At 57.7% G+C, this 16493-nt stretch overlaps 2 protein-coding genes across 2 annotated transcripts in view; one reads left to right on the top strand and one right to left on the bottom strand.

Moving 5' to 3' along the window:
• The window catches only part of LOC115835427 (probable palmitoyltransferase ZDHHC11B), a 51227-nt gene extending 42523 nt beyond the window's left edge, over window positions 1–8704 (bottom strand). The window contains 2 exon segments of the mRNA XM_030813880.1: window positions 8470–8593; window positions 8596–8704. Coding sequence (XP_030669740.1) covers window positions 8470–8593; window positions 8596–8704 — 233 coding nt within the window.
• Window positions 8705–8917: 213 nt separating this feature from the next.
• LOC115835420 (S-antigen protein-like) lies at window positions 8918–12507 on the top strand. Its single transcript, XM_030813855.1, has 4 exons — window positions 8918–9033; window positions 9361–9460; window positions 11035–11206; window positions 11270–12507. The coding sequence occupies exons 1-4, from the start codon at window positions 8918–8920 to the stop codon at window positions 12505–12507; spliced, it is 1626 nt and encodes a 541-aa protein (XP_030669715.1).
• The last annotated feature ends 3986 nt before the right edge of the window (window positions 12508–16493 follow it).

Here is a 16493-nt window from a genome sequence, read left to right on the forward strand (position 1 = left end):
TGCCAGGCAAACCCCGTGGAGCTGCCTGAGCCCATTCCCAAGCCAGTCCCCAAACCTGCAGGTGCCGTGGCCAGGAGGTCACCCTGAAGGCGTCCACCCAGAAACAAAGGTCCAGCTGGCAAGGGACCCCCCAAGATTCCAGGGCAGTCTCTTCACCTGGACAGCTCCCTGGGACTCAAAGCTTTTTTCATGAGAACCAGGTAGAAGCAAATCTTTCACCGCACACTACGGTGCCCTGCTGTCCATCGGCCGCACTTTGGCCAGCGAGGTCCGCGTTCTGCGGGTGGGCTTGGGTCGTCCTCCTGGGACATCCGTCACCCATAGGAATGATGCTGGTGACCTTAAGTTGGCTATGTTTTGCCCAGACGGACCCAGCTAACCACTCTGCCCATCACCCACTTGGGTAACCCTTCCTGAGCTGGCGGGGAGCCCCGGGAGAGAGAGGACACGGAGCACCGTATTCGCAATTTTCTCTGCTTCTACTTTCACATTTGATTTTATCCCAGTAGAGTTTTATGTTCCAATGAGCAATAAAAAGTAAAAGAAGTAGAGTAAGTGTCTCCTTTCATCACCCAAACTGCCTGCCCTCTGGAAGTTTCGGTCTCAAGCTGTCATGAGAACCGTAGCTATGCCGGAACCTCCCCTAGCAACAACCTGTATTTTGTAAATAAACAGTGCCGCAGCGCCAGCCCAGGACACACACCCTGCGCCCTTTGTAACACTGCTAACCTTTCCCCCGCCCTGTTCTACAGGCAGGAAAAGAGAGGAGGTGGAGAGTGAGCCCACAGCCCCTACTCCTGGGGCCCGGTGCGGTCACGTCTTGTCGTCTTATCAATTCCTGCGGGGCTCAAAGCTGACACATGCCACTGAAGGCACAGCACCACTCCATGCTGGTGAACCTTCCACTGCGGCTGCCAAGCTCGTGCTGCCCTGGGCCACAGCACGGGACTTTGCTGGGAAGAGATTTCTCCAGATGAAACAGAGTTACACAGATTCCAATCCATTCCACACAACAGGCCCTACAGATGCTGCGGCAGCGGTGGAGCCTGTTTCCCTTTGCGGAAGAACAGACGTGGGCACGCGGGCACTGAGGCATGCTCTGGAAGGGCCCATACACGAGGCCGCTGGATGGTTGGCCAAGCCTGGCACTCAAATGTCTGCCTAACCTGGGATCTTTATTCCATTTCTTCCCCACTTTCCACAACACAGCATCCCTCACCCTGCACCTGACCTCCCCTGGGGTCAGGGGCTGCAGCCACGGGGCCTGGGTGGTCACTTCCCAGACCCGCCTGGGTCCCTGCAGGTGCCAGATAGCACAGGCACCCTCCAGTGGCCACAACGCAAAGCCACGTGCTGCTGGCCAAGGGGCCTGAGGGGGTTGCAGAGGTGTGGGCACAGGGAGTGCAGCCAGGGATACCATCTTGAGCCCAGCGCCGGCCAGGGGGAGGGGCAGCATGGACAAGGACTGGGGCACCAAGGGATCCTTTAGAAATGGAGATCCAGGTGTGGAGTGGGGGGTACAGGGGAGCCACAGAGGGTTCACCTACCAGAGAGCAGGTGACAGCTCAGAGGCACAGGTGGCCGAGCCACGGGCCAAAGGAAGAGTGGAGAGAAGGGATTCTAACAGCACATAAGGAAACAGCCAGGTGTGGAGGGTCGACTCGATCCCCCACATAGGTCCAAGCCCTAACCCGCAGCACCTGTGGATGTGACCTCACTTGGAAATAGGGTCTTTGCAGATAATCCTGTTATGGCAAGGTCTTTTCAGGTAGGCCCTACTCCAATGACTGGCATCTTTACAAAAACAGGAACCCAACGGCAGCAGACACACGCAGAGAAACGACGATGTGAACATGAGAAGACAAGCCACAGAGAGCGGCCAGAACTGGACCCTCCAGCAGCTTCAGGGGGAGCAGGGTGCAGCCAGCACCCGATTCCAGACCCAGGGCCCCAGAACTGTGAGACCACATATGTCTGCTGTTGCAGGCACCCGGTTTTTGGTGCTTTGTGATGGCAGCCCCAGGACACGCCGTGGCCACCTGTTGATGCTAAGGGAGAGAGACAGATGGCGGCCAGAGCAGCAGGGGAGGGTACCTTCCTCTGCAGAGCATGCACTGGGCCATGTGGTGGAATCGCAGATGGAAACACAGCATTTTACACCCCTAGTGTAACTGTGATTCAGATGAGGGTTGCAACAAAAGGCGACATATCTGAGACTCAGAGTCCACATGTGCACCACTCCAGACTGGCAGGGGCAGGGGCAGGGGCCTGGCCCACCCTCCCAAGGAACCGCTGTGTCCCCACCTACAGGGCCTCCTGACAGTGCAGTGGGACAGGCCAACACCACCTGTGCAGCATTCTGAAACTGCTCAGCCTCAACCACACAGACCTCCAGATGGTGGAGCAAGACACTAGTCTGGATATGCCGTGATGCTGTGGTCAAGGAGATACGAGCAGCTGCCAGGAAAAGGCAGGCGGGCGCTGTGCTGACCTAAACACACCAAGAGACTCTGTCGCAACATGCCCAGAACCTTGGCCGGATTCTGGATTAAAAATCCTCTCAAGCACATCTGCAGGCTGTTGGAGAATGTCGACGTGGACTGCCTCAGCCACGGTCCGATCACGGCCTGTCCCCTCACCTGCCGTGAAGGTGCAATACAGGAGGACACCCGTGTCTGGAGGGCATGTGCTGGGGCAGGGAGGCGGGCCGTGGGGCATGGGGTTAGTGACTGTGGGCTTCAGTGACATCCTCACCCCTCACTGCAGGGCACCCGGGGTCAATGGGGCTGCCACGCAGCTCTGTGAGTCTGTGGATTTCTGGGCCCTGGAGGTGGGGGAAGCCATCTAGGACCCAGGCTTTGGGGGTGTGGGGACTCGGGGATGTAGGTGGAGATCTTGGAGGCTGGGCCACAGCAGAAGCTGGGCCAGTGGCAGGGGACCTTGGGGAACGCCAGCAGGGCCACAGGGCACACCTTGGGCCTGGCAGAGACAGGCCACTACTCAGAACTACGATCTGTCCTCCTGACGAGTGGAGGGGCACAAGGCTGGCAGTGTGTGCCGGGTGGAAACATGGGTTGCCACATTCCAGCACCTCCCACGGTAGAAGCCTGAACCCCCATACGTGTGTCCAGGCCTTAGACCCCCATGGAACCCCTACTCTGGTGATTGGGCACACTCAGGGTCTATCAACAAAGGCCTCCCCTTGGGAAGTGAGCACTGCTTCCCTGAATCCCCTAGGATTGGGAAGGCCAGGGAGCAGACAGGGGGACACAAAGTCTTCCACTCACAGCCCTGGACAGCCACTCACAGCCCAGATGGCCATTCCCAGCCCCGGATGGCCACTCACAGCCCTGACAGCCACTCCTAGCCCCAGACGGCCACTCACAGCCCTGGACAGCCACTCACAGCCCAGACGGCCACTCAACTCACAGCCCTGGGCAGCCACTCACAGCCCAGACAGCCACCCATAGCCCCAGACAGACACTCCCAGCCCCAGGTGGCCACTCACAGCCACGGATGGCCACTCACAGCCAAGAGGGCCACTCAATTCACAGCCCTGGACAGCCACTCACAGTCCCGGCAAGCCACTCACAGCCCTGGATGACCACTCACAGCCCAGACGGCCACTCATAGCCCAGACAGCCACTCATAGCCCCAGACAGACACTCCCAGCCCCAGACGGCCACTCACAGCCCAGATGGCCACTCAACTCACAGCCGTGGACAGCCACTCACAGTCCCAGCTGGCCACTCACAGTCCTGACCAGGCATTCACAGCCCCGGATGGCCACTCACAGCCTGGACAGCCCCTTACAGCCCCAGACAGACACTCCCAACCCCAGACGGACACTCCCAGCCCTGGACGGCTACTCACAGCCCCGGAGAGTCGCTCGAAGTGCCAGACAGTCACTCACAGCCCGGACGGCTACTGACAGCCCCAGACAGACACTCCCAGCCTCAACAGCCACTTGCAGTCCCACATGGACATTCCCAGCCTTGTACGGCCACTCAGAGCCCCAGACAGACATTCCCAGTCCCGGACGGACACTCCCAGCCCTGGACAGTCACTCGCAATCCTGGAGGGCCACTCACAGCCCTGGAAGACACTCCCAGCCCCAGACAGACACTCCCAGCTCTGGACAACCATCCCCAGCCCCGGACGGTCACTCCCAGCCCCAGACGGTCACTCGCAGCCTGGATGGCTACTCACAGCCCCGGACAGACACTCCCAGCCCAGATAGACACTCCCAGCCCCGGACGGCCACTCACAGCCCCGGATGGCCACTCAAAGCCCTGGATGGCCACTCACAGCCTAGATGGCCATTTACAGCCCTGAAGGCCACTCACAGCCTGGATGGCCACTCACAGCCCCTGAAGGTCACTCACAGCCCCAGATGGCCACTCATAACCTCAGATGGCCACTCACAGCCCCAGACAGCCACCTGCAAACAAGATGCAGGTTGCAAGAGGGATGGAGCCAGAGAGTGCCCAGGATGAGTGTATGCCACAGTCAGCACTCACGTCTTTCACTAAAGCACATCCTTGGACCCCTGGCAAGGCTCTCTGCGAGACCAGCTGGGCCCAGCCCATTTCAGACTTGTAGATAGGGTGTGGCCTGGCCTCCCAAGGGAACTTTAGCTGCACAAGGCACCCCAAGACCCAGAGACTGAGCCCCAAATCCCTGGGGAGACACCCTTGAATCACTAAGCCAGATGAGGTGGTTGAATGAGAGGCCAAAAGCCTTACTGGCAGTGTGTGTCTGCCTGTGCATGTCTGGGTCTGTGTGTGTGCTTGCTGAAAATACACAGCTTTAAACACACCTTAAAAAGTAAGAAAGGTCTACAATCAATGCCCTAAGTTTCTGTCTTAAGATGATAGAATAAAGAACAAAGTAAACCCAAGGTCAGTCTAAGGAAGTAGTAAAAATAAAAGCAGAAGTTTTTAAAAATAGAATAAAACAGGCAAATAATAGAGAAAATTAATAGATTAAAAAGCCGACTCTTTTCAAGATCAATAAAAGGGGTAAGCCCCAGGAAGACTGATGAAGAAGAGGGAGGAAGACACAAATGGCCAGGATAGTGAGGAAGGAGGGCGCAGCACTCAGACCCTACAGATGGGAAAAAGATTGCAGGAAACACTGTAAACACCTGTATTCCAAGAAATATGACAACCTACATGAAATACTCCAATTTCCTGAAAAATACAACCTATCAGCTAGGTGCGGTGGCTCATGCCTGTAATCCCAGCACTTTGGGAGACCGAGGTGGGTGGATCACAAGGTCAGGAGTTCGAGACCAGCCTGGCCAATATGGTGAAATCCTGTCTCCACTGAAAAATACCAAAATTAGCTGGGCGTGGTGGCACACACCTGTAGTCCCAGATAGGAGGCTGGGACAGGAGGATTGTTTGAACCCAGGATGCAGAGGTTGCAGTGAGTCGAGATCACACCATTGCACTCCAGCCTGGGTGACAAGAGCAAGACTCCATCTCGGGGGGAAAAAAAAGAAGAAGAAAAATACAACCTATGAAAATAGAAACAAGAAACAGAGAAACAGAATAGCTCTTTATCGAAGAAACTGAATTCATTATCAAAAGCCTTCCCACAAGGGAGACTGTTGCACTTGGGGAAAAATCCAGCCAAGTCTAGACTGAGGGGCCTCCTGTGGGCAAAGGCACCAGTTTCTCTGACCAGTCAAAGGCGTGGGAGCAAAACGGATGGAGGAAGGGGGGCTTCAAGGACACAGCAGCACCGTGGCACGTGGGCTCCTGATGTGAGCCATGCATCTGTAGAAAGGCTTGTTTCGAAAATTGGGGAAATGGCCATATGGGTAAGAAGGAATATATGATGTTAAGAAATTGCTATATAATTTTTAAGTGATATAAATCATGGTGTTATAAAAATAAAGTTTGTCAGACACAAATCGGAGCATTTACAGGTGAAATTTCCCGATGTCCGAGATTTTTTAAGGTTACTCGGGTACACATGTGTGTGAGATATAAAACAAGGTTAGCAAAAGATTCACTGTTGAAGCAGGTGACTGGCACCTGCGGGTCTGCTTGATTATACTCTCCACCTCCATAAACTGAAAGACACCACAGGAACAAGTTTCAGGAAAGAGAGACATGGCCTTGCCCATGGCTGAGGCGCTCAGGCTGGCAGGCTGCAGTCCTCACGGCACCTGCTCACTCTGCATCCAGCTCCTACGCCTCCCTGCCTGCACCACAGCGATACACACCACGCTCACCATTTACCAGAGACCTGCCCGGGATGGCCCAGCCCAAGGACCACGCAGTGATGCTGAGAGGTGACAGCGTGCTGGCAGCCCTTGCTCACTCTTGGCGCCTCAGCCTCAGCGCCCACTCTGGTTGCGCTTGAGGGTCCCTTCAGCCCACCGCTGCACTGTGGGAGTCCTTCTCTGGGCTGGCCGAGGTCGGAGCCTGCTCCCTTGGCTTGCGGGGAGGTGTGGAGGGAGAGGCGCGGGCGGGAACCCAGTGCGAGTTCACAGTGTGCGTGGGCTCTGCGGCCCCACACTCAGAGCACCCCAGGCAGTGAGGGGCTTAGCACCCAGGCCAGCAGCTGTGGAGGGTGCGCCAGGTCCCCCAGGAGTGCTGGCCCGTCAGAGCTGTGCTCGAATTCCCACCAGGTCTCAGCTGCCTCCCCGTGGGGCAGGGCTCAGGACCTGCAGCCCACCATGCCTGAGCCTCCCTGCTGCTGTGGCTCCTGCACAGCCCGAGCCTCCCGGATGAGCACTGCCCCCTACTCCTCGGCACCCGGTCCCATCGACTGCCCAAGGGCTGAGGAGTGCAGGCACAGGCGCGGGACTGGCAGGCAGCTCCACCTGCGACCCGGTGCGGGATCCACTAGGTGAAGCCAGCTGGGCTCCTGAGTCTAGTGGGGACCTGGAGAACCTTTATGTCTGGCTAAGGGATTGTAAATACACCAATCAGCACCCTATGTCTAGCTCGAGGTTTGTAAATGCACCAATCAGCACTCTGTATCTAGCTAATCTGGTGGGGACTTGGAGAATCTTTATGTCTAGCTAAGGGATTGTAAATACACCAATCAGCACTCTGTGTCTAGCTCAAGGTTTGTAAACACACCAATCAGCACCCTGTGTCTAGCTCAAGGTTTGTAAATGCACCAATCAGTGCTTTGTGGGGACTTGGAGAACTTCTGTGTCTAGCTCAGGGATTGTAAAAACACCAATCAGCACCCTGTCAAAATGGACCAATCAGCTCTCTGTAAAACAGACCAATCAGCTCTCTGTAAAATGGACCAATCAGCAGGATGTGGGTGGGGCCAGATAAGGGAATAAAAGCAGGCTGCCCGAGCCAGCAGTAGCAACCTGCTTGGGTTCTCTTCCATCCTGTGGAAGTTTTGTTCTTTTGTTCTTTGCAATACATTTTACTACTGCTCACTCTCTGGGTGTGCACTATGTTTATGAGCTGTAACACTCACTGTGAAGGTCTGCAGCTTCATTCCTGAGCCAGGGAGACCCGAATCCACCAGCAGGAAAAAATTCTGAACACATTTGAACATCAGAAGGAACAAACTCCGGACACGCTGCCTTTAAGAACTGTAACGTTCACCACGAGGGTCTGCAGCTTCATTCTTGAAGTCAGTGAGATCAAGAACCCACCAATTCTGGACACAGTGTCACCACTTCCCCACTGAGGAAGGCTCTAGTGAGGAATAACACATCCCACTTTCAGAAATATGGTTCCAGTGCCCCAAGGCACCAAATGCAGGCCAACTGTCCCCAGGCCCCTTTGTCCCCACAAATCCATGTCTCAGTGACCCTAGGGGGCCTGGGGTTTCTCAACTGAATGCCACGGTCAGCTGGGGGTAGTGCAGAGCCGACATGCCTCATGGACGTGCACCCTGGGAGACGGGGGCAGACGCAGGCTCCCGCCCGCAGGAAGGTGATGGGAGCAGATGTGAGCCCCGCCTGATGGGAGGTGAAAGCAGATGCAGGTCCCCTACCCACTGGGAGACAGGAACAGACACAGGCCTCCCGCCCTCTGGGAGATGGGAGCAGACCCGGGCCCCCTGCCTGCTGGGAGATGAGAGCAGACCTGGGTCCCCCACCTGATGGGAGATGGGAGCAGACCTGGGTCCCCCACCTGCTGGGAGATGGGAGCACAGGGCCTGACGTGGGGTCAGCGGCTGCCCTGTCCAACCTGACCCTGAGCCATGCGGGAACGGTCTGACATGGGGTCAGTGGCTGCTCTGTCCACCCTACCGTGAGCCACACAGGAATGGCCTGATGTGGGGTCAGCAGCTGTCCTGTCCTGACCCTGAGCAGGGGCTGCACAGAGCACGAGTGGCCACTGGGCCCACCTGCAGGCTTGGGGGACATAGTCTGGCCCAGGGCAGGTGACTGGTGCCGCTGGGAAGCCATGGCCCAGACCCCAGAGCCAGGTCCATCGCAGGGTCCTCCAGGAACCCCTCCCGCTTAGACCATGCCACAGTGGAAAGGATATCACGTAGGTGATGTATTTCCACGCGTGAGGCAGGAGGGGAATGAAGATCCCGAAGGTGGTCAAAGAAAGGCCCAGGAAGACAGCCCAGGTCACCACCTGGAAGTAGCGCAGGGTAACGACCAGCCGTTCACTCTGGAGATGCGGGGCGGCAAGACCAGCTCTTCATTGTTGAGTATGGCTTCTGGGGTGACGGAACACTGGCTCCCAGAGCGGGTGTCCATCTGCAGGATACAGAAGGGGAGGACCTGCACCCTCAGCTCCGGGGAGGGCCGGCCCCACCCACTGTCAGGGAGACCACAGGGACTGGGAACGCAGCCCCCAGGACCAGCACTGACAGCCAACGGCCCAGCACTGCCTGGGGCTACGTTCCCCGCAGAGGGAGCAGGGGCTGGGCTGGAGTCGGTGCAGGACCCTGCCCAGGGGAATGAACAGACATGCTGCAGAATCTGACCCCGGCCAGAGCCGAGTGGCTACAGAAAACGGCTCTCCAGGGTGTGGAGGACCCTGGGCGGAGGACCTGGCCAGGCCCCTGGTGCCTGCGCTACCGCCCGTCAGTTCCCCTGAAAATTTGTTATGTTCTGGGGAGCCTTCGACAGCCCCCACACAGCAATAGGTCCCAGAACCCGTTCACGAATACACAGGCTCACCCAAGACTCCCCAGGTGTGAGAAGAAAACCCATGTCAGAAAGAGGCCACACTGAGCAGAGGGGCGTGCCTGCGAGAAACTGAGGCAATGCCGGAAGAACTCGTGAGCCGTTACTCACTGCGGCAACACTGAAACCTGCCAGATCCTCCCCAAGAGGCTTCTCTGAGCTTCCCAGAGAAGCAGGACTCGAGAGCTCACTTCACAGGGTCCTGTGTGTCTCCCCTTCCACAGGACAGGGAAGCCCATCCAGCCATGCGGGGCTGGGGCCTCTGCCAAGGTGGACAGTGGCTGGGAGGTTCTGAACGCCCTGCGGCCGCTCCTGGCCAGTCAGGTGGGGAGGGCGGCAGGGGAGGGAGGGACGTGGTGTCACAGAGGGGCAGTGAAAGACACTCAATGGCTGCTACGGGGTGGGGGGGATCTTGAGGGGCTGGGTGGTCTCTACAGAGGAGGGTTAGGAAGCTTCACCGCGTTATGCCTCGCGTAAAGTCCTGTTGTCTCTTTGGGAAAAATGAAGTTGATATTAAATGTATTTAATATTTCAGAAAATGAAGTTGATATTAAATGTATTTCTTTGGGAAGAGAGACATTGAGAAATAGTTAACAATTCTTCTTTCTTGCAGTCGTGAACGTCCACGATTCAGTGGCTCTGTGCTGCCTTTGGTGGCTACTCCCTGGTCCTCTAAATGTGACACCAGGCGGATGCAGGGCCATAGGGCCCTAGGGCTTGAGTCATACAAGAATGTCTCCGGGAGACCTGAGAGACTCACAGTTATGAAACAAGACCATGGTGCTTTGGCCGGGCGCGGGAGCTCACGCCTGTAATCCCAGCACTGTGGGAAGCCGAGGTGTGCCGATCAACTGAGGTCAGGAGTTCGAGACCAGTCTGGGCAACATGGCGAGACCCTGTCTCTACTAAAAATACAAAGATTAGCCAGGTGTGGTGGCACATGCCTCTAATCCCAGCTACTCGGGAGGCTGAGGCATGAGAATCGTTTGAACCTGGGAGGTCGAGGCTGCAGTGAGCCGAGATTGGGCCACTGCATTCCAGCCTGGGCAACAGAGGGAGACTCCATCTCAAAAAAAAAAAAAAAAGAAAGAAAGAAAAGTCCAAGGTGCCAAGGAAGAAAATAGAAACACAGAACGACAACCTTGTACATTAAAAACACAATTCCCAATTAAAAACAAAACCCAAATGAAAGTGCCAACAAACAGAAATGATGTTGCCAAAAATCACATTGGTAAAAGCTGGAAGATCAAATCGGGGAAGGACCACAGATCTCAGAGAGGAGAAGAGGGGAATCGCTCAGCGGCCTGGAGCCTTGAGCCTGGAGACACCACGTTCATCTGTTAGGATTTCAGAAGAGGAAGGTGGAGAGTCTGTGAGAGAAGAAAACAAAACACTGAAGAACTCTGAGAAGACTGAAGGCTTCAGGTCGACACTGCACCAAGGGCCGGAAAGGACGATTGGAAAAAGAAATACGTCCGCACCGGTGAAAATGTGAGCGGCAAGGATGCAGGAAAAAATCCTAGTGTTCTCAGAAGAAAACGAGAGGGAGGTTAATTACAATCTATGGATTCCTGCAAATTGTACAGCATCCGTTTTTTAGAAAAATACAACAGAGAGCAATTCTTCAAGTTCTGAGAGCATTTTAATCTAAAATGCACCTGGCCAAAGGATAATCAAAGTTTGAGAGAAAACAGATACTGTCAGAATGTGTGAATATTCAAAGTTCACCAGCCATTCGTCATTTCCAAAAAGAATTAAAGATTTACTCCATCAAATAAATTATCACAGATAAAACGTGGTGAGCAAATTAATCTAAAATTAGATCTAAATTAAATCCAAAACAAAACCAAATCTAAGTGACAGATGGCAGAACCATGAATCTGCACAACTGGCCACAGGCGCGGAGCGTCGGGGTCGCGCTGTTCCACAGAGCCATGCACCGGGGCGTGGGAACCCCGTGCTGGCCAGCACACAGACATCTCACAGGATCTCAGCACGGCCCAGGACAGGAGAGCAGCCCAGCAGGGGCTGTGCCTGCCCCACGGAGGACAGCAAGCGGGGGGCACAGACCCCGGGGGGACAGCGAGCCGTGGGGACAGACCCCATGGGGGACAGCAAGCAGGGGGCACAGACCCCATGGAGGGCAGCAAGTGGGGGGCACAGACTCCGGGGGGACAGCGAGCTGGGGGAAAGACCCCACGGAGGACAGCGAGCCGGGGGGACAGACCCCACGGGGGACAGCGAGCCGGGCGGCACAGACCCCACGGGGGACAGCGAGCCGGGGGGCACAGACCCCACGGAGGGCAGCGAGCCAGGGAGACAGACCCCACGGAGGGCAGCGAGCCAGGGAGACAGACCCCACGGAGGGCAGCGAGCCGCGGGGACAGACCCCACGGAGGGCAGCAAGCCGCGGGGACAGACCCCACGGGGGACAGCGAGCCAGGGGGACAGACCCCACGGGGGACAGCGAGCTGGGGGGCACAGACCCCACGGAGGGCAGCGAGCAGCGGAGACAGACCCCACGGGGGACAGCGAGCCGGGGGCACAGACCCCACGGGGGACAGCGAGCCGGGGGGACAGACCCCACGGAGGGCAGCAAGCCAGGGAGACAGACCCCAAAGGGGACAGCGAGCCGGCGGGGACAGACCCCACGGGGGACAGCGAGCCGGGGGGCACAGACCCCATGGAGGGCAGCGAGCTGGGGAGACAGACCCCACGGGGGGCAGCGAGCCAGGGAGGCAGACCCCACGGGGGGCAGCGAGCCGGGGGGTACAGACCCCCACGGGGGACAAGCCGGGGGGACAGACCCCACGGGGGACAGCGAGCCGGGGGGCACAGGCCCCACGGAGGGCAGCGAGCCGGGGAGACAGACCCCACGGAGGGCAGCAAGCCGCGGGGACAGACCCCACGGAGGGCAGCAAGCCGCGGGGACAGACCCCACGGGGGACAGCGAGCCAGGGGGACAGACCCCACGGGGGACAGCGAGCCAGGGGGGCACAGACCCCACGGAGGGCAGCGAACAGGGGAGACAGACCCCACGGGGGACAGCAAGCCGGGGGCACAGACCCCACGGGGGACAGCAAGCCGGGGGGACAGACCCCACGGAGGGCAGCGAGCAGGGGAGACAGACCCCACGGGGGACAGCGAGCCGGGGGGACAGACCCTACGGAGGGCAGCAAGCCGGGGAGACAGACCCCAAAGGGGACAGCGAGCCGGCGGGGACAGACCCCACGGGGGACAGCGAGCCGGGGGGTACAGACCCCCACGGGGGACAAGCCGGGGGGACAGACCCCACGGGGGACAGCGAGCCGGGGGGACAGACCCCGTGGAGGACAGCAAGCAAGGGGCACGGACCCCACAGAGGACAGTGAGCGGGGGGCATGGACCCATGGAGGACAGCAAGCGGGGACACGGACCTCACAACAGCCAGGGAAGACTCCAGGACAGCTTCTTCCCCTCAGGCCCAAACTCAGCCTCAATACCACCGTGGCCTGTAAGCACGTTCATATACCATACCACACAATCCACACCACACACACCACATACCACACACCACACAGACCACGTACCACACACCACACACACCACACAACACACACACAGCACACAACACGTACCACACAGCACACACCACACACCACCCACGACACACCACATACCACAGGGACCATACACCACACACCACACAACACACATCACACACACCACACACAACACACCACATACCACATAGATCACACAACACACAACACACACCACGCACGACACACCACATACCACACAGACCACACACCACACACCACACACCACACAGACCACACAACACACACGCCACACAACCCACACCACAAACCACACACCACACACCACATACCACACAAGCACACACCACACACTACACATGCACCACACACCACACAGGGACCACACAATACACACACCACACAGCACACACACAGAATACACCGCAGACACACCACACACTGCACACCACACACCATGCAAACCACACAGAGCACACACCACACTTGCACTACACACCACACACACATCACACAAACCACACACACCACATAAAGCACACATACCACACCCCCCACAAAATACCACACATACACACCACACAGTGCTCACACACTCCCACACACACCACACAATGCACACACACTCCCACACACAATTCAAGCGAAAGGAGCATCTGTGAGTCATGACACTGAAGACTTGTAATGTTGGGTTCAGGAAGTTAGCACGACTGAGGCGGGATGGGCCCCCCTGTGTTATGACAAGCGGACTGATGCCCGAGGAACTGGCTGCCCTGCACCGGGGCCTGCAGCGCAATCCTCTGTGGTGGACCCAAGGCGCCTCCCGTCCGCCCCCATCTGTGGATGTGGAGACAGCCCCCTTCTCAGACTGGGACTCCATCCTTCTCTGCACCACCACACACAAGAACCAGCCCCTGACACGGACCCCAGAGACCACAGGCGCCCATCCCACCCTATCAGGTCTTTAAGATGCCATGGCCTCCTGAGTCTTTCCTGTTCCCATCTGTGTATATGACACCAGGCCCCTAGAGTCTGTCCTGTCCCCATCCTATCTTTATGACACTGTGGTCCTCCGAGTCTGTCTTGGTCCCCGTCCTACCTTTATGACACCCGGCCCCTAGAGTCTGTCCGGGTCCCTGTCCCTGTCTTTATGACTCTGTGGTCCCCTGAGTCTGTCCTGGTCCCTGTCTTGTCTTTATGACACCGTGGTCCCCAAATATATCCTGGTCCCAGTTCCCAGCCTGTCTTTATGACTCCGTGGTCCCCCGAGTCTGTCCTGGTCCCCATCCTGTGTTTATGACACTGTGGTCCCCCGAGTCTGCCCTGATCCCCGTCTTTATGACACTGTGGTCCTGAGTCTGTCCTGGTCCCAGTTCTGTCTTTATGACACCGTGGTCCCCCCCCCCACCCCGAGTCTGTCCTGGTCCCTGTCCTGTCTTTATGGCACCAGGCCTCTAGAGTCTGTCCCGGTCCCATCCCTGTCTTTATGACTCCGTGGTCCCCCGGTCCTGGTCCCTCATCCTTTATGACACCATGGTCCTCTGAGTCTGTCCAGGTCCCGTCCTGTCTTTATGACATTATGGTCCTGAGTCTGTCCAGGTCCCCATCCTGTCTTTATGACACCATGGTCCCACAAGCAGGTCTGGTGTCTGGTGAGGGGGGCGCTCAGCTTCCAAGGTGGTACCTTTCTGCTGCATCCTACGGAGGGGACAGACACTGTGTCCTCACGTGGAGGCGCTGGGTGGGTGAGAGGTCTCTGCTGACTGAGGCCTGGTCTGCAAAGGACCTTCATCCCCTTCACGGCCCAACCACCCCTAACACCATCACACTGGCCATTGGGTTACAACGCCTAAGTTTTGGTAGAAGACAAAAACCACAGCACACCCACACCCCGACCCCCTACACCACATACATCACTCACTCGCACACTCACACACCCCACACCTGCACCCCATACACACCCACGCCCCACACCTGCACCCCATACACACCCACCTGCACTCCATACACACCCACCTGCACTCCATACACACCCACACACCCACCTGTACCCCATACACACCCGCACACCCCACCTGCACCCCATACACACCCACACACCCCACACCTGTACGCCATACACACCCGCACACTCCACACCTGCACCCCGTACACACCCACACACCCCACACCTGCACCCCGTACACACCCGCACACCCCACACCTGCACCCCGTACACACCCGCACACCCCACACCTGCACCCCGTACACACCCGCACACCCCACACCTGCACCCCATAAACACCCATGCACCCACCTGCACCCCATACACACCAGCACACCCTCACACCTGCACCCCATACACACCCACACAACCACCTGCACCCCATACACACCCACACACCCCTACACCTGCACCCCATATGCACCTGCACACCCCATACCTGTACCCCATACACACCCACATACCCACCTGCACCCCATAAACACCCACACACCCCCACACCTGCACCCCATGTGCCCCTGCACATACACTCTTATACCTGCATTTCCATATACACTTGCACTCTCCATTCCTACACCCCACTACACATCTGTACCCCCATACATGTACCCCGATGGACCTGCACACACACCATAGCTGCACCCCCATACACACCTACACACCCCATACCTGTACACCATACACACCTGCACACCCCCATACTTGCACCCCATACACACCCACACACCCCACCACCGCAGCCCATGCACACTCACAAACCCCATACCTTTACCTCATACACACTGCACACCCCCATACCTGCACCCCATATTCACCTGCACACCCCACACCTATACCCCATATGTACCTGCACACCCCACACCTATACCCCATATGCACCTGCTCACCCCCATACTTGTACCCTATACGCACCTGCTCACACCCCACACCTGCAGCCCATGCACACGTGCACTTCCTGCCGACAGATTGAGGTCTTGGAGGAGACCCCTTTGCCCCTCCTCTGCTTCCCAATTCAGAACAGGAGGCTGTGAACTCGGGGAGGGGTCAGCTACCTAAAAGTTGACAAGTGCCCAAGGTTAACAGCTGGTGGGGGAGGCTCAGCCACACTCAGAGGACCTAGGGTAGTACTGGGTGACGGGGCATCTGCCTCAGTTTCCCCATCTGCAACAAAGCCCTGAGGGCACCACAGGGTGAGCAGATCTTGGATTCTGCAGGCCCCAGAGCAGCCAAAGGGTGGGAGGGGCTGGACTGAGGTTGGAAGTGTGGCCCAAGCCAAGCCCAGAGGATGCCACCTCCCACACAGCAGGTCCCACCACCCTCCTGCTTCCTGGCTCAGACAAGCACGGACTTGCAGGGCCCTGGCTGGCGATGCACAGCTGCTGGCCCTCATGTCCCACAATCTGCAAGTGGCCCCTGTCACTGCCGCCCTCTGCTCCCAGCTACCTCCCCCTCCCCTACCCAGGTTCTGCCCACATCAGCCAGGGAGCAGGGTAGGGGGGACCAGTGGCTGTCGCCCGCCTGCACAGGGAGAGCTGAAGCCGCATCCCCAGCCACTCCCCAGGCTGAGACATACCCATGTCTGTGGGGCCTCCCTGGAAAGCTCTTGTGTCCTGTCAGACACAGGGGTGGCAGCCTGTTCCCCTCTGCCCCTCCTCTGGTCTCAACGTGAGATGGCTGCCACAGCAGCAGTCACTGTGTGACCACGAAGGAAGCGTCCAGGGACCAGAGAGATGCTGAGCTCAGGGAAGGCCCCAGCCCCCTCCACTGTGGCTGCTCTGTGCCCTGGCATGCGGGCTTGGGGACACCCGAAAGTGGTGTACCCACAAAAGAG

The sequence above is a fragment of the Nomascus leucogenys genome, chromosome 6 (assembly GCF_006542625.1).
Source record: "Nomascus leucogenys isolate Asia chromosome 6, Asia_NLE_v1, whole genome shotgun sequence".
In the NCBI taxonomy this organism is placed as follows: Eukaryota; Metazoa; Chordata; class Mammalia; order Primates; family Hylobatidae; genus Nomascus; species Nomascus leucogenys.